Raw genomic sequence first — 25743 nt, forward strand, 5'->3', positions numbered from 1 at the left:
TATTGCAGCATAAAGAAAAGAGCCATTTTTCTCTCAGCAACTTCTGTGTTCCATGTAAAACCATATTAACCAGGGCAGTGGGGAGCAAGGGGCAAGCAAGAGTGATGAATGACAGATATTATTTGCACACATTGCTGTATGTACATCTGAAGCATGTTACAGTAGCTACTGTTAATTGTGGTACTTTGACATATTTTATAAAGGTTTGTGTATATTTTAGACATGAGGGGCAGAAAGATTTCTACCAAAAGGTGAAAAATAAGTGAGTTTTGATATTTTAATAACCTCTCCCAGTTGTTTTTACTGTAAAGTAATTTAAAAAACTGTATAGAAAACTAGGCTATTCAGGGTTCTGGTAGTTATGGGTTTACTGTAACAATGTATTTACACTAATTTGTGTTTCCTATGTGTATATCTAGTCTGCCTGATTAGATTATAATGGTCTTGTGGCCAGGGAACATGTGTTCTTTTGTATATTTGTAACATCTAGCAAAGTCATAAGTTCTTGATACTTATTGATGACTGAAATAACTCACTCAGCATGTATCTCCTTTCTAGGGGTTTTGGGCTAGGCAGAGTAAGTTGATTGATTGCATTTGTGAAGTTGTAGGAGATTATCTTACACTGTCAGTAATGGTTAATATACTAAGAAGTTTTCAGTTGAAATAAATGCATTTTAGTTGACAGATGGGAAAGTGTGGTCCTAATTAATAAATTTACTTTTTCCCTGTTTAGAGTATCCATTCAAGCTTGATCTTGCCTCTTCACCCTTTTTGGAATACATGTTATGTTGTTCTGTGCTTTACAAATCTGAATATGAAAAATTGGTATTTCTAGAAACCCCTAAACATAAATATTTTTGTTTAATTTATGAACAATATCATAGAAATTTAAACAAATGGCTAGACCCTGTAGTGGAAGACTCATAAAAATGCTCAAGTGTCTCTGACTTAAATCAAGCTGAATAAGGAATTAATGAATAAATATATGCTAGCTAAAGGGAAAATGTATTTTACTCAGTGTTATGTAGCTTCAGAATTCCATGAGAAGTAACTGATTATTTAAAACATATATTTGATTTTGAAGACATGAAGTGGTTCTGAACTTATTAGTTGAAGTAGACAGACATAGAAAGGAAGTCAGGAAACCCAGATTTAGATTACCTCTAGCTTAAATCTAGATTCAACCTAGAAGATGAATTCTGTTTTTATTCAAAATGGAATTTACTTTAGTTAGTAACAGACCATGAGATAAAGGAAAAGAAATGATTTCCCTTTCATTGGATAGCCATTGCATCCAAATAATAAAGCTAAACCTAATGCCAAAACAAGCTGTGATTATTTTACAACACATAAACACTTGATGTGGCATGTGCTAATGATGTTGTACATCATAGGATTTTAATTGAATTTCTGTTTGCAGGCATAGCAATGTTAAATTACACACTTTTCAGCTAGCGTCTACAATTTAGACCTATGACCATACACTTGGCATCTTTCAGTATAACTGTCTCTGTACTCTTTACTTGTTTGTAGAACTTAAAATCACTAGAGAGAAGAATTCTAAATTGGAAAATGAAAAGGATCTGGAAATAGTCATGAAAACAGAGGTATTGGCCAGGTTGCTAAGTCTCTTGGATAGTGCCATAGTGGGCAAATAACATGACCATAGGACATCTTAAAGAAAACTGTTGGGTTTCATGTTATGGCAATGGGTCACAAGGTTCAAGTTTGAAATTGAGCCTTTTATGAAGTGTAAGATTTTCTCATTCATTATTTGGTCAAAACCTTTTATTTTTAGACAACAATAGTTTCTGTGGACATATGTATAGGAAATTCAGTTTTAATAATTAAGCCTATGAAATGGTAAAAAATTAAAGCAATTGAATATAAACAGCTCTTTCTCATAGAAAATTTAAATAGTGTTAAATAGTCTTAATTAGTCATTAGGATTAGCTTTCTGTGAAAGTGCTGCTGGTTAGCAAAATGTTATTTTGATTACTCTATCAGTATTTTTAACCGATATTTATAAATAGGAAGAGGAAGAGATTGGATAACCAGGTAATCTTCTAACCTCATGTTTGGTTATAACATTTATGATGCACGTGTGAATGTTATAATAACTTTTTGGATGTAAATATACATTTTTCAAGGTAGTAGCACTATTTCATTAATTTAAAATTGGGATGTTGAGGAAAATATACTCTTTTAAAGATCTTTCAGAAATTCAGATTTTTATAAAAGTATAGATATTTCTGAAATAATATAGAACATGGCAAATGTTGAATTTGTTTAACTGGCGTGTCTTTTGAGATTTGGTAGGTGATGTGCTTATTACTGAAAAATTTTTCAACCATCATAAATAAACATTGTTAGAAATTGTTTATTCTTACCAAAATAGTGCAGGATTTACAAATATAAAGCTTTCAGTATTCCTTATGTCATCTTCATGCCACTTTGGCAGTGTTGCTTCCATATTTGATGCTACCAAAATTAAAACAAATAAGTGAAACTATTTGGAAAGCTTCATATGAATGTATTTTCATTCACTAGAGCCATATTCTTAATTGTTCAGTTGCACTGTACATTTTAAGTGGCTTTTTATTTTGATAAGTTTACAGATTCAATCAGAAAAGCTAACAATGGCTTGACTGTTTTATTTACTCAAAGTAGTTTGAGGAGATGCTTAGGAAGTTTCTGAGAGATGATTAAACAGGTGACTGATCACTATTTCAGGTGATAGAGATTTTTTATTGGAATGATTTATTTTATTTAAGAAAGTATATGTATATTCTGGATGATTTCCTTCAATATATGCTTATTTTTAATAAGATAGTATGTTTCTGTATGTTTTTTCATTTTAAGGAGATTATAGCCTAAAATTATCAAATTAACAGATAAATATTCCTCTTAACTTCTGCTTGTGGTAATAGCAGGTTTAGCAAGTGTTTTAAAAATCCCTCAGGATATATTCTGGCTTCAATATATAATTCTGATTTTCACTCTTCTGCTTATAAATTTCCCTTTCAGTTTACTCAACAAATACTTATTGAGTGCTTTCCAATGGGCCAGGAATGGTGCTTGATTAGGAAGATACAAAGATTTAGGGATTCCTTCTTGAGGGACACATAGGAATTTGGGAAAGACATCTTGGGCAGATGAAGTAAAATAGCTATAGCACAGGTTGTGGTAATAGCATGGCATCTTTTTGGAGAATTGGATATATTACCCCTACTGATGATGATAAATTGTCTCTCTGTATTGCTCTTATCAAACAGTTTAAAAAAGGTAATCTAAAATCACATATGTAAATAGTAAATAGTATATATATTTAAAAACCATTGATTTGCCAGGTGCAGTGGCTCAAGGCTGTAATCCCACCAATTTGAGAGGTCGAGGTGGGTGGATCACTTGAGGCCAGGAGTTCAAGACCAGCCTGGCCAACATGATAAAAACCCATCTCTGTTAAAAATACAAAAAATTAGCCGGACGTGGTGGCGCATGCCTGTAATCCCAGCTATTCGGGAGTTTGAGGCAGGAGAATTGCTTGAACCTGGGAGGCGGAAGTTGCAGTGAGCCAAGATTGTGTCACTGCACTCCAGCCTGGGCTACAGAATGAGACTCTGTCTCAAAAATAAATAAATAAAATAAAATAAAATAAAAACCATTGATTTCCACTGCCACAACCCCAAGCATACACAAACGTCCTGGTTTGGAGTTTAAAGCATTTTAAAAATAAACAGATGGCAATACTTTGAAGCATACACGGGTAGGAAAAAAAAAAGAAAGAAAGAAAAGCCATAAAGAGTATAGATAGTGCCAGAAAACAAAATGAAGAAGGAAGGGCAAGAACTTCTGAATTTCCCATTCAGTGTTACTCCTTTTTTCAGCCTTAGTGAAAGAGTAAAGGTAGTCAGAATCTGTGGATCATTGGGCCCCCAACAACTGTATCTTTGTTCTCTGCTCAGTCTCTCTGTATTTTTGCCCGCTTACCCCAGTTCCTGTCTTAGCCCCATAACCTCTTTCATCTGACACCCAACTATAAAAAGTATTATGTAAATTTCAGCAATTACTACCACTCTGGCTTTCTTTTCCCCTTACAGCCAGTCATTACCTTCCTCACCCCTATTGTCTTCTCCTTTGGACCCATTATCTAGTGTTCCTGCCTTTTCAACACACCAGCATCTCTTATTGCTGTTTTCTCTCTGCCCAACATGGGCATACTTATGCCCAACATATTTATGCCCAACATAAATAAATATTTATTTATTTATTTATCTTAATAAGATAAGGGGTATTTATCTTCTTATCCTATGGCAATGTTACAGGTAGGAAGAATACTGCCCTTCACATTGCTTATGCCATCATGGTGTGAGGAATTCTCTGTGCATATACATGAGTGTGTGCCTGCATAGCATTGTTTGTATTGTTTGATGATTTTGACTAATTTATATTGTTTGATACCTTTGATATAAATCCAAGGCATAGTCATAGCTACAAAAGGGGATGTCTTTGTAGATTCTTTGTTGGCCTACTAGGTTTCACACTGTTCTGTTAAGGAAATTTCCAATGTAAAACTTTCCAGTGTAGTTGTCTTTGAGAAATATCTGGGATTTTCCATTTTTTATTGTGGCAAGGCTACATATCTGAGTATCTAGTAAGAAATTTTTAATGTATCTGATGATTTCCTGAAACAAATAAAGGAGACACACTCATGCACGAATATATAGTCATATATGTGTATAAAAGATACACACAAACACACTTGCATGTAACTGTATAAGTGTACATAGCCATGAATGTGAACAATTTTATCTCCTGTAAGAAGGAACCCTTAATGTATCAAGAATTTTGCTCTGCTGTCCAGAATTTTTTGTGTGTTTTAAAGGGTTTAACAGTCCTATTTGGTTGCCATCCAAGTACTTTTACTGATTGGTGGAAGATAAACAAAGCACACAATTTGGCATGATCTGCAGTCTTGTCTGAGCATTGTGAATAACATGGATATTTTAGATTAATCTGAAGAGACATTTCAGAACTGAAAAGATTACACAGTGTCTGTTCATAGAAACTCTGACTCGGGCGATTAGTCTTTAGCTGTACCTACCACAGGATTAACCAAAACTTGCACAAAAAGGTAGATAATTTCTTAGGGGACATCAGGAAAAAAATGGAGCAAGAGATTAGAAACATGATATATTAGTTCATTTGGTGAGGTGGTACTGGTGACAAACTGTAGCAGTCAGTTAGCAAATTAAGTTTTACTATAAAATTATTTAGGAACATTTACACTGAGAAAAAATATCAGAGTATTGGCAATATATTTACCTTTTCTCTCATACCGTGACTGCTTAAGTTATACTTACATTTTTTTCCTGAACATTCTTAAACATCTTCTGGAATTAAGATTTTGGAAATGGTTCTTCATGCACAGCTTTTCTTTTATGGTATTTTTCTCCCACTTCTATTTTTCATTGAACATATAATTGGAAGAGTTGATATCTCTTTGTAGTCCTGTTTCTTTAGAATACATTGAGACATTTATAGAATGTGGTTCACTTCAAATAGAAACATGCATCTTGTGGAATGGTCTCATTGGAGAAGAACAGTAGGGATTCTACAAGAGTCCTATACTAGGAGATTGAAATTTGGTTTCTAGTTCCTCTTTTACTGCTAGCTTGTGATACAACATTGGGCAAGTTAGCGTCTCTGGGTTTCAGTGTTTTCATTTATGCAATGAGGGTACTGAGAAAAATGAATTCTTAGAGTCCTAAAATTTGAAAAAAATCTTCTCCTTTTACATTCTAAGAGTTGGCTCTTTTTGTAGCTTTGGCCAAGACCCATCATTGTCCTTTGTTTGTTACATCTCTGAGCTATGCATTTCACAGGTATTTTTTAATGGATTAATATTCATAAAATGTGCTGAAGAGCTTTTATGTATGATGTCTTTCTCTCCTGTTTTATGCAATTGTACATAATAGAAACCAAGTGTTCTGTAATCAAAATAAGTGTTTCCTATGATGTGACCAAGGGTTTTTTGACATTTGCTATTCTAAATATTAAAATAGTGGGACACTGGGCCTGCATAAAATTATATTTAAAATATGTGTTTAATCATTTTTGTTCATTCCATAGGTGAACATATTTTTAGTTCTAGAATGTAATGGGAATTATAATTACACTCCATAGTTATGACTGGATTCTCCACCAGGGTAGTAACATCTGATTTGTTTGGATGCTGCCAACTCGTAATTGGGATGATTTTACCTGGCTGAAGTTTATTTCTAAATGATATGTGAGGAATAGTGTTGTTAAGTGAATTAATAGTGTAAAGTATTGTTCATGAACTGTATTTCTGATTAAAGGGATTATTATTATTATTATGTTTTGAGACGGAGTCTCACTCTGTCATCCAGCCTGGAGTGCAGAGGCACCATCTCAGCTCGCTGCAAGCTCCGCCTCCCGGGTTCACACAATTGTCCTGCCTCAGCCTCCCAAGTAGCTGGGACTACAGGCACCTGCCACCACACACGACTAATTTTTTGTACTTTTAGTGGAGACTTGGTTTCACCGTGTTAGCCAGGATGGTCTCGATCTCCTGACCTTGTGATCTGCCCACCTTGGCCTCCCAAAGTGCTGGGATTACAGGTGTGAGCCACCACGCCCGGCCTAAAGGGATTATTTTTAAGGATTTTGGCATAATAATTGTTTGCTCATGAGAGGTAATTATAAGTGACTTAATACTTTATTAAAGGAAAAGTAAGAACTGAATATGTATACATCTCCACCATCAGATATAATGCTTTTAGGGTTTTAGGTGTTTTAGAGTGCTGAGGATGGGGTGTAGGGAGGTAGCCATACTTTCTTTTCACTCTGAACAAATAATAAAATTATTGGAGTACCACAGAAACAAATATTAAATATTAAGTCTGCAAGGAATCTAGACTGAAAATTGACATAGAAGATTCGTGGTATTAGATAGTTTCTTTGGAGCCTAATGAAATTAGACAAAAATATGTTGGTTTTTTTGAATCAGTTGCTTGTTTATAGAAGAATAATAACTTATAAAGAATATTCTTGTAGAAGAATGATAATCTTTACAATAAAGTGATCTTCACTTGTTTGTGGTGGTTCCCTTTTTGGGAATTTGGAAAACTCTACCTTAACTTGTTCCACTCATCAATGTTTGAGAAGCCTTCATAGACAGATAAACTGCTGGAAACACTTCACTACCATGTTTTTACACAGGTTTTTGGATCTTTATTCTCAGAAGGTGAAGTAGGGCGGCCACTGTGGCTCACACCTTTAATTCCGGCACTTTGGGAGGCCAAGGTGGGTGGATCACCTGAGGTCAAGAGTTCGAGACCAGTCTGACCAATATGGTGAAACCTTGTCTCTACTGAAAATACAAAAATTAGCCAGGCATGGTGGCAGGTGCATGTAATCCCAGCTACTCAAGAGGCTGAGGCAGGAGAATTGCTGCAACCTGAAAGGCAGAGGTTGCAGTGAGCCTGGATTGTGCCACTGCACTCCAGCCTGGGTGACAAAGGGAGACTCCATCTCAGAAAAGCAAGCAAACAAAAAGATCCATAAGCTGGAAAATAATTGAATTTCTTTTTAAAACATCACCTCCTTACTACAAAATATATAGCTGCTTTATGTTTTATATTTTTAAATGTTTGCAAATGCTTCGGGTTTTGAAAATTTGTTTGAAACTCACTGTGGAATAAGACATTTCAAACTTGATGTGTTCATACGTATGTGTGGCTGTGTGTGTGTATGCGTGTGTGTGTGTATGTATTTCTCCTTCTTTGGATTTCAAACAAGTTGCCCGTGCTGATTATACCTGAGGGCTTTCTGCTATATAACCATTAAGGATTATTGCAGAAAGCCTTCTAATGTAAAATATTGACTATAATTTATGCGTATTAGTGGCAGGTTAAAAGAAACTTTTAAATATATGTTGGCCACTAACGCATTGATAAATATTCCTTTTTCTGATTCCTTTGACGATTTCTATGAGTGCGTTTTGTGTGTGAGTACTAAAAGGAGTTGGACATATAATTTAACCCTTTAAATTGCTTGACTGGGTTTTTGAGGGCTGTTTCTTTTGTATGATAGGTTGAATAAAAATTGTATGTAAGGTAATGATGGTTGACATAATTTTAATATTTACAAAGTTCATATATTACTTGTCAGTCTTTCAAAGTAAGCTTTCTCTTTCCATATATGTATGTATGTATGTGTATATGTACATACTGCATGTACATATATGTTTTGTGCTTCACAGGAAAATAGTAGTTTGTCTTTTTGCCTTGATATTGGTCTTTATTTTAAAAGGAAGGTGTTTGTGATTACATTAGCTGATTTTATGCTGTATTTCTCATATATTAAATTTGGTATTTTGGAATTTTTGAAAATAGTTCCTTACTATAGAAACATTCATGTGTGTTTCTAAAATGCAGATGAAAAAGCCTCTTCGGGACTAAATCTCAATCTTTAAAAACTAGGAATAATTTGGAAAGAGTATCCGAAAGCCAACTATTTAAGTTGGAAGCATGAGTTTATTGTTTGGATACAGACTTGAAAGTAAATATGAGCTCTTTGTCCCTGCAGTGATTTTTTAAAATAGGTAGTGGCTTTCATGTCAATCATGGTCTGCCTTTACTAAGCTTGCATTGGTGGAAATGGATAATTCTGTTTTTAGGTAGAAGCAGAAGGGTACTATGATCGTGAATTGCCTATATCAGAAGTAAAATTCTTCAGCCTATAAATAAAGAGTTCAGCATAATACTCATTTAACCTATATTCACTTTTTAGAATTGTGTAGAAAATTTGTGAGTTTGTTTTGGTGCTTTAAACAGAAGCTTAAAAGTCACTTTCAGGGCATTTACAATGCTGTTTTCTGGCAGTATTTTAAAACACTATAGATGAACCCCTTTATTTGCCATTGCTTTCATGAAACACCTCAAGCTGCCTTTGACAGCAGCTTCAATTTTTGAACCTCCTTGACAATCGCTAATCCCTATAGGTTACCGGACCCGCTGTTGAGCTTTGGAGTGGTCCCTGCTGGACACCTGCTTGGCCAGTGGCTTTGGTCTTTCCTCTAGGCAATTTGTGAGCTGTTTGCGGGGGAGGGAGGGGAGGAGTAAGGGGGGTGAACAAGAGGGGAAAGGAGAGAGAAGGGGAGGGCAGTATTGAATTAGATTGTTGATAGCGTCCCTCTGAGTACTGCTATTAAGATCATGCTACTCTGTACTTCTCTGCTGCAGAAGACAGAGTGATATTTGTGTTACTATAGCATGTTGTAAATGTATGAGATTTTGCTCATCTCAGCTTGGAAATAAGAATAGGGAAAGGAGAGCAACTTGAATCAGAAGCTACTAGAAGAGCCTGCAGAGTTCTGCAGCAGTTTATATTCTTCTTACATTTTGCCTTCTCCTAGCTGGAAAACAGAGGGACTGGAATTTTTGAAACGGGCTTTTCCCATAATGGCATTCTTGTATTGTGTGGCCAGAGCTTGCACAGGAGGAAAGCAGGCTGCTGAATTGAGTCACTGATCTCTGTTAGCGGTGGCCTAAGGCTATGCTGAGGTTTATATCTCATTTGTATTGTTGCAGCTCAAAAGAAGATTGTTCAGAGGATGACAAGTGTATTCTGAGTAGGTATGTTGTTTCATTTTCATATGAAACCCATCTATGTTTTTTCTTGCTACTATTGGTCAGAAATCAGGTTAATAGGTGCAGAATATAGTACAGTGCTGCAGTATCCCTGTTAAGGTAGAACAATGGTATTGCAAGCTTAAAAAAAAAAAAAAAAAGCCTGGTTGCTTTTATTAAATAAAGCTGCATTGTATGGTATGCATAGTGCAGTCTTAAAAAAAATATACTGCAGTCAGCGCTTTTCTGGCACTATTGTTGAGTTGGAATAATAGAATCATCATATTGCTTTAGGGGACAGAGGAATTTAAGGAGGTACCTTACAGCCCTATTTTACAGATTGGAAGCATCGGTTTAAGGGCACTGGCAGAATCCTTTGCTTGTTCTCCGCGGCAGCCACTGCTGTGTCAGTACAGTGTGGAATGGAAGTCCTAGTTGGTAGTCTGTTGTGGAAACGCTCTTTACTGTTATTGTAGTACCGTGGTGACAACATGCCATTGAAATGGAAAACGAGCTCTCCTGCTATCTGGAAATTCCCAGTTCCTGTGCTTAAAACATCCAGGTCAACTCCACTTTCTCCAGCATACATGTAAGTGAGAGAAAATAGGATATTAAAGTGGTATTTCATTCATGAATCTACCTTGTGGCAAAACGGGGGCGGGGGAGCCCCCAAACAGCAAAATCCAAAAACCTACAGGGTTAAAAACCTCAAGCTTGCTTACATTTAAAGATGTTGGCATGCCCACACTTCATCATTGTTTTGTTTTTCTAAAGTTTATGTTTATTTATAAAGTGTTTAATGGTAATCTAATCACCAGTGTGAAAGTACAAAGGCATAACTAAGGAATTGCAAAAGAATTAACTTTAATATTTAACATATGTTGGATTTGTTTGAATTTTTGAATATCTAAAACGCTTAGGATGACTTTTTCTGTGTAATGGCATTAAAAAACTGATGGTGGTGTGTTAAATATGGTAATGCCTCTATACTATTTTTTCATGAATTAAAAGCAGAGTTAACATGGTTCAGAAAATGAGTCTTTTAATTGAGACTTTTATACTTTAGTTGTGTATGAATATTTATATGTTTAATATTACATATTTCTCAGCTTTATCATTCAAGTTCTCAAGTGTAAGTTTGAATTCGTGCATATTGTATCTCTATGAGCAGTTATTTATATTATGGGGGTTGAAAAAGTATTCTACAAATGTCTGTTTTAAAAATATATTTTAAGTAAATATGTACTAGGAAGTACACTAGGAAGTACACTAGGAAGTGCACTAGGAAGTCTTTCTAGAAATTTTCAAAATTTTTGAAAATCTTTTTAAATTTGCAGTGTTGCTTTAAAGGCAAAATCCAGGAGACATAATAAAATGTTCTTTTTGTTCATGATCCTTTTTGGTGGAGTAAAACCGAATCTTTTTTTAAAGAAAGTATTAGTACGAGAAAAGCTTTTGAAAAGAATGTTTTAAATTTGAGTGTTCCTTTAAAAATATTTATCAGTAGGAAAGATGTGGAAAACTTCTCCTGCCTTAGTTTAATTGTGTATTTAGAGCTGTGGTGAGTTGCCATTTTTTAACTTAGTTTTTGTTTTCTGTGAGGTAGAGATGCACAATTACATCTATCTCATTCTTTGAAAGGCTTTCAGATGCTGAGAAAGTGTGGTTATGCTCTCAGTCCAAAAGAAGCAACTCCCTGGAAAGTGCTGAAAAATGAGGCCATTTCAGAATTAAATCCTGTCATCATTTTATTTTCAGATTTTTTAATGCTTCTTTCTGTTTATGTTCCAGGATATTTTTATCTCTTTGGGTGTTACACTTGTTTTCTATGAAGTAAAAAAATAGGCTAGTTTGTAAAAATAAACCAGCTATATTTGTTTTTCAAAAACTGTGTTTGTCAAAAGCACAAATTAATGGAGGTGACAAGTTAATGGAGGTGAGAAGTTAATGGAACTCTTTCAAATAATCTGAGAAAATAGGATGCTTCCTGACTTTATGCATCTTAACTTACAAGAAATGACTAAAGATTTACCCAAAGCAACTTTATTATAAAAACAAAACAAAACCTCACTAAAATCAGGTTAAAATGAATAATGGTTATTAATGTTTCTAATATTCATGCTATATTTGATTGTCCAAAAGATCCAAATTGCAGCCCTTATTGCAGCTGATTTGTCGACTTTTAGAGATGGTGAAATAAATGCCCATATTTTATTAATTCATACTAGCCACAAGCTCAGATACAACTCAACACAACATTTTAAATTAATCACTTTCTTCCTTTTAAGTACTTACCTCTTTGACCTGATGATATGAGTGAATCAATTTAGGAGATAGAACCTACAAAATATAATAGAGCTTGCATGTTGACTATTGGTTGTTGGCAGTACACATAGGTAGAATGGAAAAATATATTTGAAGAGCTTATGGTAGGCTGAAGTATTTTGACATTGTTACAGACTATTTTGACATTTTAACACTACATTATTGAATTGGTCTTAACTTTTCTTTATATGTATATTAATACTTAATAGTAAGTAAATATGCACAGATAGAAATTTATGTGAAATGTAGCAAGACTAGCTTGGGGAAGTTAAATCAGGTTTTTAAATATGTTGTTTAGTTTTTGACCGTTTTAGATCACAGTTCATTACCTCACTTGGCCAAAAATAAAAGCATCATGTTTAACATGTTTTTCTCATCAGTACTTCTCTATATTCCTCAACACATTTACACACAAAATGATACTTAAGTATAGCATAATTTCACTTCAAAAATGATAAAGACTAAATTAGATTACTAGGTCAAGTAACATTATATTTGTTCTCACAATTTGGCTGGCAGACATAGGTTTAAATGGTTACTTGTGTCTTTTGGGTCTAAACTCTTTGCATTGAAATGGAATTGTTCAATTCTGACTCCTCAATAAATTGTGATATATAGGAAATTTACCTGTAAAATCATGTATAAGTATTTAAAGTATTATTTTGAATATAGAATTCTTCATAGGTGATATAGAATCTTTTTGTATATATGCTTGCATAGCATCAGTATTGGTTTGTAATGTTTTATCATTACTTACCATGCTTTGTCAAATATATATTACGTGATTTTCATTGAAGACTTGTGTACTTTGTCAAAGACTGAAATTTCAATATGAAATATTTTGGGTAGTAGTAAAAATGTGTTATAGTGATTGAGCATGTGTGGGAAAAATCTAAAGGCTCTTTATGGTCTCTTTCTAAACCCAGTGTATGTGCTTCTTCGCTGTAGCTCTTTCATTGATGCTACAGATAGGGCAGTACTGCTGTGCTAGTGAAGGCTACCATAGAGAACATTTTACTTACTACAAACATTGAACAGCAAGACTATTTTACTTTTTTCCTTGTGGGTTTAAAGTCCATGTTTGTTTTCTTTCTGTTTGTTTAGAACTTGCATGATAGTTGAAATGTCCCGACATTTTTAAGATTTCTCTATGATGAAGACTATAGTATTTGTGGCAATATTAGGAGAAATAACATCTTATATAGTATAAAGCACTTAAAAATTTGCTGTAATGTCATACTAGAAAAGTGGGATATCTTAAATACAAAAGATTCAGGAAAATAATACTTCAGTCTCTAGATTGATGATCAAATAGTCTTTATTGGGTACATATATTATTTCAGCTTTAGGTTTGAGCACTTGCAGGCTGGTGTGCCATCTATGTGGATTTCTGAAGGGATTGTCTTGGTAGAAGTAGAGTACTTGGTGACATGTGTTTGCTTCGCACTCTGTTCAACAGTAGGTTGAAGTTCAACCTTAGCCTGAGGGAGGATCTCCTGGCCAGTGTAAACTGCATTAGTAAAGACTCTGCCCCTGTCAGGTGCAAGCCATATAAATTATTCTGTCATTTTGCCTAAATTAATAAAGCTGAAAGGGCAATCACATCTAAGTGTTTTTATGGTGTTTAGGTATTCATTGTTTTAAAACAGCAAATGGTTCCTTCAGGCTAATATTATAGGGTTAATGCCTTGTTAGATGCTAAGGGCACACTGAAATAGAACAAAATTAGCACTAGTGATCCTTTCATCTTTTCTTTTCCAGCAGCGAGTTTTGACAATAATAGTGTGGCAAGGAGGAAGGCAATTAGGTAAGAATTAACCAGTGAAATATAACAATGAATTCTAGCAAGACAGACCCTGTGAGTTGTTTTCCTTAGAATGTTACCTTTCTCAGTCTAAAAGACAATGAATGTTAGTGAACTAGACTTGTTCTCCTTTAGTCTCTGCACTTATATTCAGTTAGCTTCCTATTTATGATTATTTTGTTTGATATGTAAAAATATTTTTATGGTAAATGCCAATAACACAGCATTTTATAGTAATTGCTACTATAATTTCTTCAATAAAATTCAGTGCCTGGTATTTCCTGAGAAAAGATTGTGTATATTGTATAAATGCTCCTTGTTTGTAGGTGATTCACAGCACAGACATAATAAAAATATGAATTTTCTAAATTTGACATGTTTCTATCCCGTAAGATTGTCTTTTTTTTCTAATTTAGTAAATAAAACAAAACTTTGTCGTTACAGAAATCTTTCTTGTCTAGCAAAATACTTATTAAATTGATAATCATTCATGGTTAGAGAAATATTTCTTATCTAGCAAAATACTTGTTAAATTGATAATCTCAAAATAGAAAAGAATGTTTAGTTGCTTTCGAAACATAAACTCTTACTTGCTTGTGTGTACTTAATTTGTTTTTATTACATGTGCACAATTTAACAAAATTACGTGGAAAAATAACACAGCTAACACCTAAGATAAATTTTGTGTTAGTCTGCAACTTTTATGGCATGTTCTTTGGGAATTTGCATTGTCTGAGCTTGCAGAAGGTTGTCATTTATTAATGGAAAATCATAGAGATAGAAGTGATCTTAGAAGTCATTTAGAAAGTCTGAACCCCTTTTAACACAGGAACTCATTCCATGACACCTCTTGAAGATGGCATTCCGTGTCCTTCTTGAACGCTGTCAGTGACAAAGGGCTCAATACCTCACCAAGGCTGCACCCTTCATTCATGGACAGCTTTTCCTTGCATTGAGCAAAATCAGTTCCTTGTATCTTTTATCTCCCATTCCCAGTGTAGCCTTATAGAGCTACATAGAAAAAAAATCTATTACATGCACACTTAGGTGTCTTCTCATGTGACAAGGTTTTCAGACCCTTCACTCTCCTGGTTGTCCTCACTTGGATGGTTTTTTCATGTTAATCTTTATGTAAGATACTACATTTGAATGTGTCGCTCCACATGGAGTCCAAAGAGAAGACAGTTCTCTTCCTTTAAGTAGAAGCTCTGCTTGTCTTAAAGGGCCTGAGATTATATATTTTTTTAATTACAGGATTCACACTGGCCCCCAGTGAATTTACAGTTTGCAAATTGCCTTTTTGAAGGTCTTATGATGAGATTGCTTGCTCCTCACTGTCTGTGTTTATTCTTTTAGCTTCTTCGGATCTTTTAGTTTGAGGAAGCCTGGCATGTGCAAGTGAAGTTAACATTTTGTTTTGAAGCCTATTGTGTATGTTTTTTAAAAGACCTCTTGAAATCATTTAATGTAACAGAAAAATATTGTACACAAGACACTTGCAAGACAGAGAGCTAGTGTTCCTGTCACTTTCAAATATTTCAAAGACATTCACTGGTCAATAATTTATCTAGATTCATTTTTTTATACTTAGTGTATCTTCCAAGTAATCCCCCCCCCCCCCCCCCACTGCAAAGAAACCACTTTCTACAGAGGGAAGAGAGGCAGAATTTCAAATCTCCATACCATCATGGGAAATACGGAGTTACTGAGAATTTCACACATTCTGCTTGAAACCTAGAATATTTAGTAGAGACTTAAGTGCGGCCAAACTTGGGGAGAGGGAGAGATGAGAAAGAAGTATGGGATAGGCAAGTATTTGTGCTAATGACTTGCAGTTAAAGAGTTAAGAATCACAAACAATATACATATAATATTTTAGATTGACATGGCTGCCATGGTGTGTTGCTTTATATCCTCAAGACTTTGAGACAGAGGTGGTATAAACATGAGATTCTTGGGGAATCAGTACATAAATAAGTTACTAAGTAATTCGTTTTAGAAAGTGCTCAGTTCTTTTTCAATCACCCTGTATGTTAAGTTTATAACATTCAGCAGTTACTCAACTGTCTATTTTGTGCCAGGTATAACTCTGTTGACGATTAGGGGCGCATAGTCCTTGCGATCATTCAAAGTGATTATTTTTTATCTTCCATACTATCTTCATTCATAAACAATTAAATAGCTGAATTTATTCTATTGCCGTGAAAATTTGGGACCAAGACAAACAGGTTAAATAAATTCTTGCTTACTGTATTTTCAATATTGATAATGGATTTAAGGGCAATGAAAACACTACGGAAGAAAAATTTATCTGGACTAAATGAGGAGACTTGGATTGGAGGTAGATAATACATTTTAAAGTGAATATTGCACAGGATGGAAAATGAAGCAATTTATGTTTAAATTTGACGGTATCTTTTTAAACAACAAGAATGGAATACTATTCTTTACATTGGACAGGGAATAATGTACTGTTTAGGAAATAATGCACTTTTGTGCTTTATAGCACACAAGGGTACATATATTACCTTCCAAGCAGTAATAATTTGATCTCAAACTCTAAGATGGAATCTTAGTTTAAAATAAAATTATATTGTGTTTTCAATTATACTAAAGTATTTTTCCCAGCATAACTTACTATGATAAGGGTATCTGTTGTTTTTAACCCATTTCCCACCCCACATTTATGTCATGCTAAGGCAAGAACATGCCCAATTTATTGGAGAGCAGTTCTTATAGTTCAATGGAGTAATGAAGTAACTTACCTTCAATAACAAAAAAAATAAAAATAAAAACAAGTTTCAGAACTCTGTATTAAATTTTAATCTAGCATGTATAACAGATATTCTAAATTTCACGAGACATATTCCAAAGTTTTAAAATGTCCTAGTTTAGCATAGTTAAATATAATACAATTTATTTTCTTCTATTATAGAAGTGCTAAGCACTTAATTTGGTTCCTCCCAAAAAGCCCTATAAGTGTACATCTTCTCCCTATTTTACGAATAAGGACACAAGTTCAGAGAGGTTAATTAACTTGCTTAATGTTACACATCAAATCACAAGTTGAGCCAAAATTCAAATTTAGGGCCACATGATTTCAAAGCTCGTAATTTCTCCAGTGCCTTTTCATTTTTACGGACTTTTGCTACTTTCATTTCATCTATTAATTATATAATACCTTACTAGGATTAGAAGAAAAGGGAAGTATGGTAGATGGGAAAAGCTTTTTGAATTGGGTGGTGGTATAGGAAGAGGTTAGAAAGCTTTACTTGAATACTGTCAAGTGGTGAAGATGAAGGAAAATATTGAAGCAATTATCTTTACTTGCTCATATGATATCGGGATTAACTTCATTGTCTCTTGATGTTTCCATAGTTGCTTGAAGCATTATTCCACCTTCACTGATTACACACATTTCCCACTCATGGTAATTAGCTACGATGGACAGTGCTGTAGCTGGTGTACTCTTTTTAGCATGTTCCAAGGGTTCTACCCCAGTCAATATGTTTAGTACTTTCCTGTGGACGTTATCCTCCCACTACTTAATTGCATGTAAATACTCAAAAAAAAAAAAAAAAAACCCAAACCTCTATGCATTACTTTTCTATTACTGCCATATCAAATTACTGCAAACGAATGGCCTAAAATGTCACACATTTATTGTCCTACAGTTTTCTTTTTTTTGAGGTGGGGATCTCACTGTGTTGTCCAGGCTGGAGTACAGTGGCATGATCATCGCTCCCTGCAGCCTCGACCACCCGGGCTCAAGCGATCCTCCTGCCTCAGCCTCCTCAGTAACTGGGACTACAGGCACGCACCACCACATCCGGCTCATTATTATTATTTTTATGTGTAGAAATGAGATCTCGCTGTGTTATCCAGGCTGGTCTCAAACTCCACGGCTCAAGCTATCCTCCTGTCTCAGCCTCCCAAACTACTAGGATTACAGGCATGAGCCACCATGCTTGGCATATTATCTTACAGTTTTTCAGGTCAGAAATTTGGTACTGGTCTCACGGGGCTAAAATCAAAGTGTCAGCAAGGCTGAGGCTCTAGGGGAGAATCTGTTTCCTGCTTATTCCTGTCATTGACAAAATTCCATTCTTTGTGGCTGTAGGACCAAGTTTTCTATCATCTTGTTGGATGTAAGTTAAAGGACAATTTCAGTTTTTAGAGATTGCTTGCGTTCTGGCCCTATTCCTCTCTTGTTAAGGCCAGCAACAGCAGGTTGAATCCTTTTCACATTGCGTTCTGGCTCACTTTTCTGCCTTCCTCTTCCATTTTTTCAGGACTCATATAATTAGATTAGGCTACATGGATAAAACAAGACACCCCCATTTCAAAGTTTGTAACCTTTATCACATTTTCAAAGTCTCCTTTGCCATGTAACAACATATTCACAGATTCCTGGGGTTAAGATGTGGACATCTTTAGGAGGTCATTTGTTCTATCTGCAATACTCTAGTTGAACACAATCATGTTAGGCTTACACGTGCATTGTAGAAAGTGTTCCAGTTAACCCACATGGTTCTACAAATTTTGCATTCCTGTAACTAAACCATATTTATTAATCTCTGGATCAGTAGTTTTGTTCTTGAAAAGTATAATAGTTTAAACATTACATAGGCAGTTATAAGCCCTTGCAACAATGATTTTCTGGAAATCTTATTAAAAAGTGGAATTATCCAGTGACAGAACCATAATCTGGGGTTGTGTTGAAAGTATCATGAAAACAAGTTTCTCCTATTAGAGCTCCTAATAAAATAGGCACAATTGCTTTGATTACATCGATTTTGCAAGCATATACAATCATGTAAAATACAGATGTGAGTGAAATCGAAGATGCTAGTAATTTAAAAACTGTATTTTTTTCTTTTTAAAATGCAGGCTATTTTGAGATGGTTCACATAGCCCAAGTCTCTTATTAAAAGTTAATAAGTAATAGTGCTACCTTTTGAATAAAATCATGAAATTAGTTTTCTTAATAAAATTTGATGCAACAAACAGAATCATTCAGAATAACTCCACTGTTATCAGAGCCGTTTAAAAAGTACTAAAGTGTGTGCATAATAGAAGTCGGTTGAGGTTGATTGCATTTTATTGCATTGAAAAGAATTTCAAAGGACTCTACATTTCTACCTTCTGAAAACATTTTCAGTTTATTCAAAAGACTGTTCAAAATCAGATTGAACACAAAGGCTACCAGAAAATAATAGTTAGCAACTAGAAGGTCCTTGCATGTCTCTGGAAATTCAAATAATACAGGTTGTTGAGAACCTTAAAAAATCTTCAAAACATAGTACAGAATTAGCTAGCAGTGGCATATGATTATGTGGTTGTTGCTAATTCACTTTAGTGTTTGGTCTTTGGCAGGCACAGGGGGCAAATATTGAAATTTTGAATGTCAATTAACATCTACTGAGTGAAATAGGAACACTTAAATAACAGGTGAGGACTGTCTATGCTACTCAGTCATTGACCATTATATTTGATTCTTCAGCAAGTTATGGCCTCAAAGGTGGCATTTCTAAACTTGGAGGTGCATCCAGGAAAGTTCTGATCTCAGATCTGGTTACCAAACTTTCTAGATATTGTCTGGTTCCTATTATGGCGGGTGCAGGGGCTTGATGGTATTTTAATTTATTATTATTACTTTTTTTGTAGAGACAGGATCTTACTATGTTTCCAAGACTGGTCATGAACTCCTAGCCTCAAGCTACCCCCTGCCACCCCACATGTGTCCCCCAAAGTGCTGGGATCACAGACATGAGACACCGCACTTGGCCTTCTGATGGTATTTTAAATTTAAAAGGTTTAGATTGAAAATATTGTGTTTCAGAGCACTAAAATTTAGAGAACCAAATATTATGAGAATGATGAATTGGAGTGGCAAGCTCATTTGAGTGTATATGAGCAATTGGGCTTAATTTGTGCTTATGTGATCCCTCTGTACCTAACTGCACTCCCTTCTTGCTTCCCACATTTAAGTCTCTCTCCACAGCTGTTTCTAAAAGTTCTACGTTAACTTGGCTAATCAGTTACAAGTTGCCCTGTAACATCTTTTATTTTCACTTTTTTTTTTTTTCTGGTTTCAAAAATATAGAGCTTTTCACTGATTAATGAGATAAGACCTTGATATCATATAATGCACATAATTATCTCACTCAGGGTTCTTTCAATCCACAAGCTGATAGGAACCTTAGAAATCACTCTTTTGGTCATACCATTTACCGTGAAAGAGAATGTGATATTAATGCCTGATCACTTTTCCTCCATCTGTGTACATTTGTATTGATTATTTAATCCAGTCTTAATTTATATTTCCTTTTTAAAATACCATTTCTTCAACTGCATTAAAATTAATGTTAAAGATCAGCGTACTACAAAATCTTAACTAGGTTTCTCTTTATTAGATGTGATTGTATCAGAACTTTTGTCTGGCAGTGAAACTTGTTCTTAATTAATAGTCTGATCTAGTTTTAGTTTGGGTGGACCTACAAAATATTTGAAATACAATTTTGAAAAGTATATGGATGACACTAGATTGTGAATCATTGTCCAATAGATAACCCCTTAGAATCATCAAATTGAAGTGGCTTTCTCATTCATTATGATCACTTTCCTACAGAGGGTGTGTGCATGCAGTCATTTCTGAATGATTCACAGCTAAACAAAGTTCGTGGAATTGGAAACAAAGGTTTGGCTTTAAGTAGACTGGAGACTTGGCTCATTAATATACTTTTCATAGAAATGTTGCTGAAACATATAGATAGATGCAATTAGAGTGTCTTTTTTCAAATGATGTGAAGTACTGTCACATCATCAAGAGTTTTGACTTTCTTCCATATAATTAAACCTGCAGGTTATATTTTTGAATAGTGAATATTGTGTGATTGCTGATCCAGCCCTGCAGATAGCCTGATCTGGAACAAGTAATCCTTTAAAATAATAGTAAGGAAAGTTGATGTTATTTATTTATTTTTATTTGGTGCTTATATGCTAAATATGAACTGATACTTTTCTGGATTAGAGAAAAAAGTTGGCAATTGTTTTGTTACTGTGGTTTATATGAATTATACAACATGATATTTGTTAGTAAATAATGTTAAGCATTTATTATAATTTTATATCATTTAATTATTTGGAAAGTAATTGTTTTTTATTATCATCTCTTAGCAAGCAAGTATCCTGACTGCTCTTTGTTTTCCTATCGTCTAGTGCAGTGCCTGGCACATAGCTGATGCTCAATAAATGTCGATTTTATAAATGAATTTAGAGAATAGTTTTTAGGTCTGTACCTCTGTGCAAATCACTTCACACGAGAGTGTTAAGTTTATTCATCTGATATATGCAGTAATTGAATATAGTCGTTGTCCCTTATGCATGGTTTCTAACTCCTTGGAATGAGTTACCCGTGGTTAACCATGGCATGAAAATAGGTGAGTGCAGTATGATAAGATATTTTGAGAAAGAGAGAAAAAGAGCACATTCACATGACTTTTATTAAAGTATATTGTTATAATTGTTCTATTTATTATTAGTTATTATTGTTGATATCTTACTCTACCTAATTTATAAATCAGGTAGTTACATATGTATAGGAATAAAATGTAGTGTATATGGGATTTGGTATATCCATAGTTTCAAGCATCCACTGGGGGTCTTGGAATGTACCCACCGAATAATGGGGGCTATTGCATATCATGGTCTTGTTAGAGATTAAGTTATGACTGTATTTCCTATGAAAAGAAGTAATCAAAAATCCAGATTCTGTTCATTGTTGCTTAGAAATACCATGAAGCTGGCACAGACTGAAAGTAATTTTACTAGAAGCAATTTACCAGTGACCAAAATGCTTTAGTGATGGTTCATCAAATTGTAACTGATAAGGAAAATAAGTTTTTTTTTTTTATCTGTTCTACGATGGAAACTACTCTCAAAGTTAAAAGTTATTTGACTTATTTTTACATGCTGTTCATCATAATGCAGAAAACTATTTGAGATATTTATGTTTTGAAGCTAATATGCTTGTACTTAAATGATAATGTGTTTTATGTGTATAGTTTGATAAAAGAAATCACTGACTAGGAGAAAAAGAAAACCTGACTAGGGTTTAGGAGAAATAAATTAAAAATTAACACTCAAAAGAGTGTTTACATTTATGTTCTGAATTTTTTATACTTAAAGGGCTTCAACCTAACCATAAAGGTTTAGCTGATATTAGATTTAAATTAAATGAATTTTCTTTCTATTAAAAATGATTAAATACAATGGCTTTTACACATTGCTTGTTTAGCAATAGACAAAAAATGCATAGCTGTAAATTTGTAAAAGCAATATATTCCAAAGCAAAACAATTAGTAGTTTGTAAGTAAATTTGGATTTTTGTTTGTTCTATGGTCATTAAACAAACATTTATTGTGAATAATTTGCTGGAATGTGCAATTAGTTAAGGAGGGCTAGGCCAGGAAGCCTTGACTTCAAGAGTGTAGGATTTGGCTTTCGTTCAGCAAGCAATGACTCACTGAATACCTTTGAGCAAGGGTGTGCTTTTCTGAGCTATAAATACAATCACAGTATGTATAAAGACCATTATGTATGTGAAAATTATAATTAAATTCAGGTAAGAGGTAATAGAGACGAGAACTATGGTAGAGGCAGTGAGAGTGGATGGGGGTTGAGGCATAGGAGCATTCTAGAGAGAGATTCAGTCGAACTTAACAGTTGATTGGACATGGGAGATGGGGAAGAAGCAAGGGTCCAAGGTAGTCAAATAATTTTGGTGACAGCAATTGTCTTTTAGAATCCAAATATTTTATCTGTAGCTCTCTTGAATGTATAATATAGGGATACATTGGAGATTCCTGAAATTTCTTCTGACTGACCAACATTTTAGGAATGGTCATTAAGAAATATGTATGTAGTCAAATTCATTACCATTAAGCATATCTTTGACATATGAAAAGATTGGATTTTGAAGATGTTAAAATGATGATCGCTTCAACAAGTAGCTCATGGAAATGGAGTGAGTGAGGGTAGTAGCATTTTCCAACTAGCTAGGGAAACTTTTAACACCTTGACTCCTTGCTACTCTCATCTACATGGTGACTCTTCTCCCCTTGTGTCTGCTTCTCACCTGCACTGAGAGTCAGAAATCATAGTTTGGAGTGTGAAACACTGCTTTAAAGGACTGCATAAAAGGAAGGAAAGGAATACTTATCTTTTTTCATTTATCTCACACAGATTAAGATAAGTACTTCATTACTACTTCATAATTCATAGATTGCTTCTGCAAAACACATGTACACACAATCTGATGCTCCCGTTATCTTCAATTTAAAATTCCCATTTAAATGACCAGGAGATTTGAATGCTTGATGCCTACTATGTCATTTCTATCACAATGGTATGTTCTACCCAAGAACACATAGCCTTCTTTTAGCCAGAGAACATGGTGTTTCTAAAAATAAACATCTTACTCCTAAAGAGGCAAATTCCTCAATGATTTATAATTTGGAATAGCTCCTCCCCAAATCATCAGTCTACCTTCCAGAAAAACATTATACATTTTGTAAATAAATGGTAATGTTTTAGGTAATGATGTATAGTCATGACACATAAATACTTTGCCCAGATGAATCCTTCTTTAGAGTTACTGAACCATGGATAAACACTTATGGTGGTTTTGGTAGAGCAATTGTTGTTATTCAAATTAGCAGAGTTGTCTGTGACTAGATCCTGAAATTGCTCTGTGATATGGACTGGAATATTATAGTGATCTTAATTAAAATAGCTTTCTAGGAGTGTAGTAAAATGGTGGATTCTAAAACATTTTAGGAGAAAAACCAGGAACCAGTTCTAGAGTTAAAGACCACATATATACTCTTGGAGTATGATTACAACTAAATATGTAGATAGGTGAGGGGGCTGTAAGTAACAGTAAAGACTTTTTGCATCTCCTAACAACCTAAGAGCTTATGGCCAGCAATGGATATGTTTATTTATGGGAAGCATAGTGCAAAAGGGGTAAGTTGAAGTCTTGTAACAAAATTTTGTGGGAAAAAACCCTCAATGGTGAGGCAGATATGCAGAAAAGGGACAATAACTTTAATGTCGAAAAATGATACTTAAATTAGAGTCTTTGCTTCCATTGAGCCCCATATTTGTGATGCGCTTGAAAGAACTATCCTAGCCAGAACTTCCAACACTATGTTGAATAGGAGTGGTGAGAGAGGGCATCCCTGTCTTGTGCCAGTTTTCAAAGGGAATTTTTCCAGTTTTTGCCCATTCAGTATGATATTAGCTGTGGGTTTGTCATAAATAGCTCTTATTATTTTGAGGTACGTTCCATCAATACCGAATTTGTTGAGCGTTTTTAGCATGAAGGGCTGTTGAATTTTGTCAAAAGCCTTTTCTGCATCTATTGAGATAATCATGTGGTTCTTGTCTTTGGTTCTGTTGATATGCTGGATTACGTTGATTGATTTGCGAATGTTGAACCAGCCTTGCAACCCAGGGATGAAGCCCACTTGATCATAGTGGATAATCTTTTTGATGTGCTGCTGAATCCGTTTTGCCAGTATTTTATTGAGGATTTTTGCATCGATGTTCATCAGGGATATTGGTCTAAAATTCTCTTTTTTTGTTGTGTCTCTGCCAGGCTTTGGTATCAGGAAGTTCTGGCTAGGGCAATCAGGCAAGAGAAAGAAATAAAGGGTATTCAGTTAGGAAAAGAAGAAGTCAAATTGTCCCTGTTTGCAGAGGACATGATTGTGTATTTAGAAAACCCCATTGTCTCAGCCCAAAATCTCCTTAAGCTGATAAGCAACTTCAGCAAAGTCTCAGGATACAAAATTAATGTGCAAAAATCACAAGCATTCTTATACACCAGTAACAGACAAACAGAGAGCCAAATCATGAATGAACTTCCATTCACAATTGCTTCAAAGAGAATCAAATACCTAGGAATCCAACTTACAAGGGATGTAAAGGACCTCTTCAAGGAGAATTACAAACCACTGCTCAGTGAAATAAAAGAGGACACAAACAAATGGAAGAACATACCATGCTCATGGATAGGAAGAATCAATATCATGAAAATGGCCATACTGCCCAAGGTTATTTATAGATTCAGTGCCATCCCCATCAAGCTACCAATGACTTTCTTCACAGAATTGGAAAAAACTGCTTTAAAGTTCATATGGAACCAAAAAAGAGCCCGTATTGCCAAGACAATCCTAAGTCAAAAGGACAAAGCTGGAGACGTCACGCTACCTGACTTCAAACTATACTACAAGGCTACAGTAACCAAAACAGCATGGTACTGGTACCAAAACAGAGATATAGACCAATGGAACAGAACAGAGTCCTCAGAAATAATACCACACATCTACAGCCATCTAATCTTTGATAAACCTGAGAGAAACAAGAAATGGGGAAAGGATTCCCTATTTAATAAATGGTGCTGGGAAAATTGACTAGCCATAAGTAGAAAGCTGAAACTGGATCCTTTCCTTACTCCTTATACGAAGATTAATTCAAGATGGATTAGAGACTTAAATGTTAGACCTAATACCATAAAAACCCTAGAAGAAAATCTAGGTAGTACCATTCAGGACATAGGCACGGGCAAGGACTTCATGTCTAAAACACCAAAAGCAACGGCAGCAAAAGCCAAAATTGACAAATGGGATCTAATTAAACTAAAGAGCTTCTGCACAGCAAAAGAAACTACCATCAGAGTGAACAGGCAACCTACAGAATGGGAGAAAATTTTTGCAATCTACTCATCTGACAAAGGGCTAATTTCCAGAATCTACAAAGAACTCAAACAAATATACAAGAAAAAAACAAACAACCCCATCAAAAAGTGGGCAAAGGATATGAACAGACATTTCTCAAAAGAAGACATTCATACAGCCAACAGACACATGAAAAAATGCTCATCATCACT

General features: G+C 34.7%; 1 protein-coding gene across 3 annotated transcripts in view; it reads left to right on the plus strand.

The window, feature by feature from the left end:
• The window catches only part of KLHL13 (kelch like family member 13), a 204856-nt gene that overhangs the window by 118998 nt on the left and 60115 nt on the right, over positions 1-25743 (plus strand). Inside the window, exon 1 of one of the 3 annotated variants that reach the window (XM_023202372.1) lies at positions 9236-10247. The exons of the other annotated variants lie outside the window; for them this stretch is intronic. Coding sequence (XP_023058140.1) covers positions 10150-10247 — 98 coding nt within the window. The 5' untranslated portion in view covers positions 9236-10149. Of the gene's footprint in view, positions 1-9235; positions 10248-25743 lie in introns of those variants that run through there. 3 annotated transcript variants of the gene reach the window in all.

The sequence above is a fragment of the Piliocolobus tephrosceles genome, chromosome 12 (assembly GCF_002776525.5).
Source record: "Piliocolobus tephrosceles isolate RC106 chromosome 12, ASM277652v3, whole genome shotgun sequence".
Taxonomy (NCBI): domain Eukaryota; kingdom Metazoa; phylum Chordata; class Mammalia; order Primates; family Cercopithecidae; genus Piliocolobus; species Piliocolobus tephrosceles.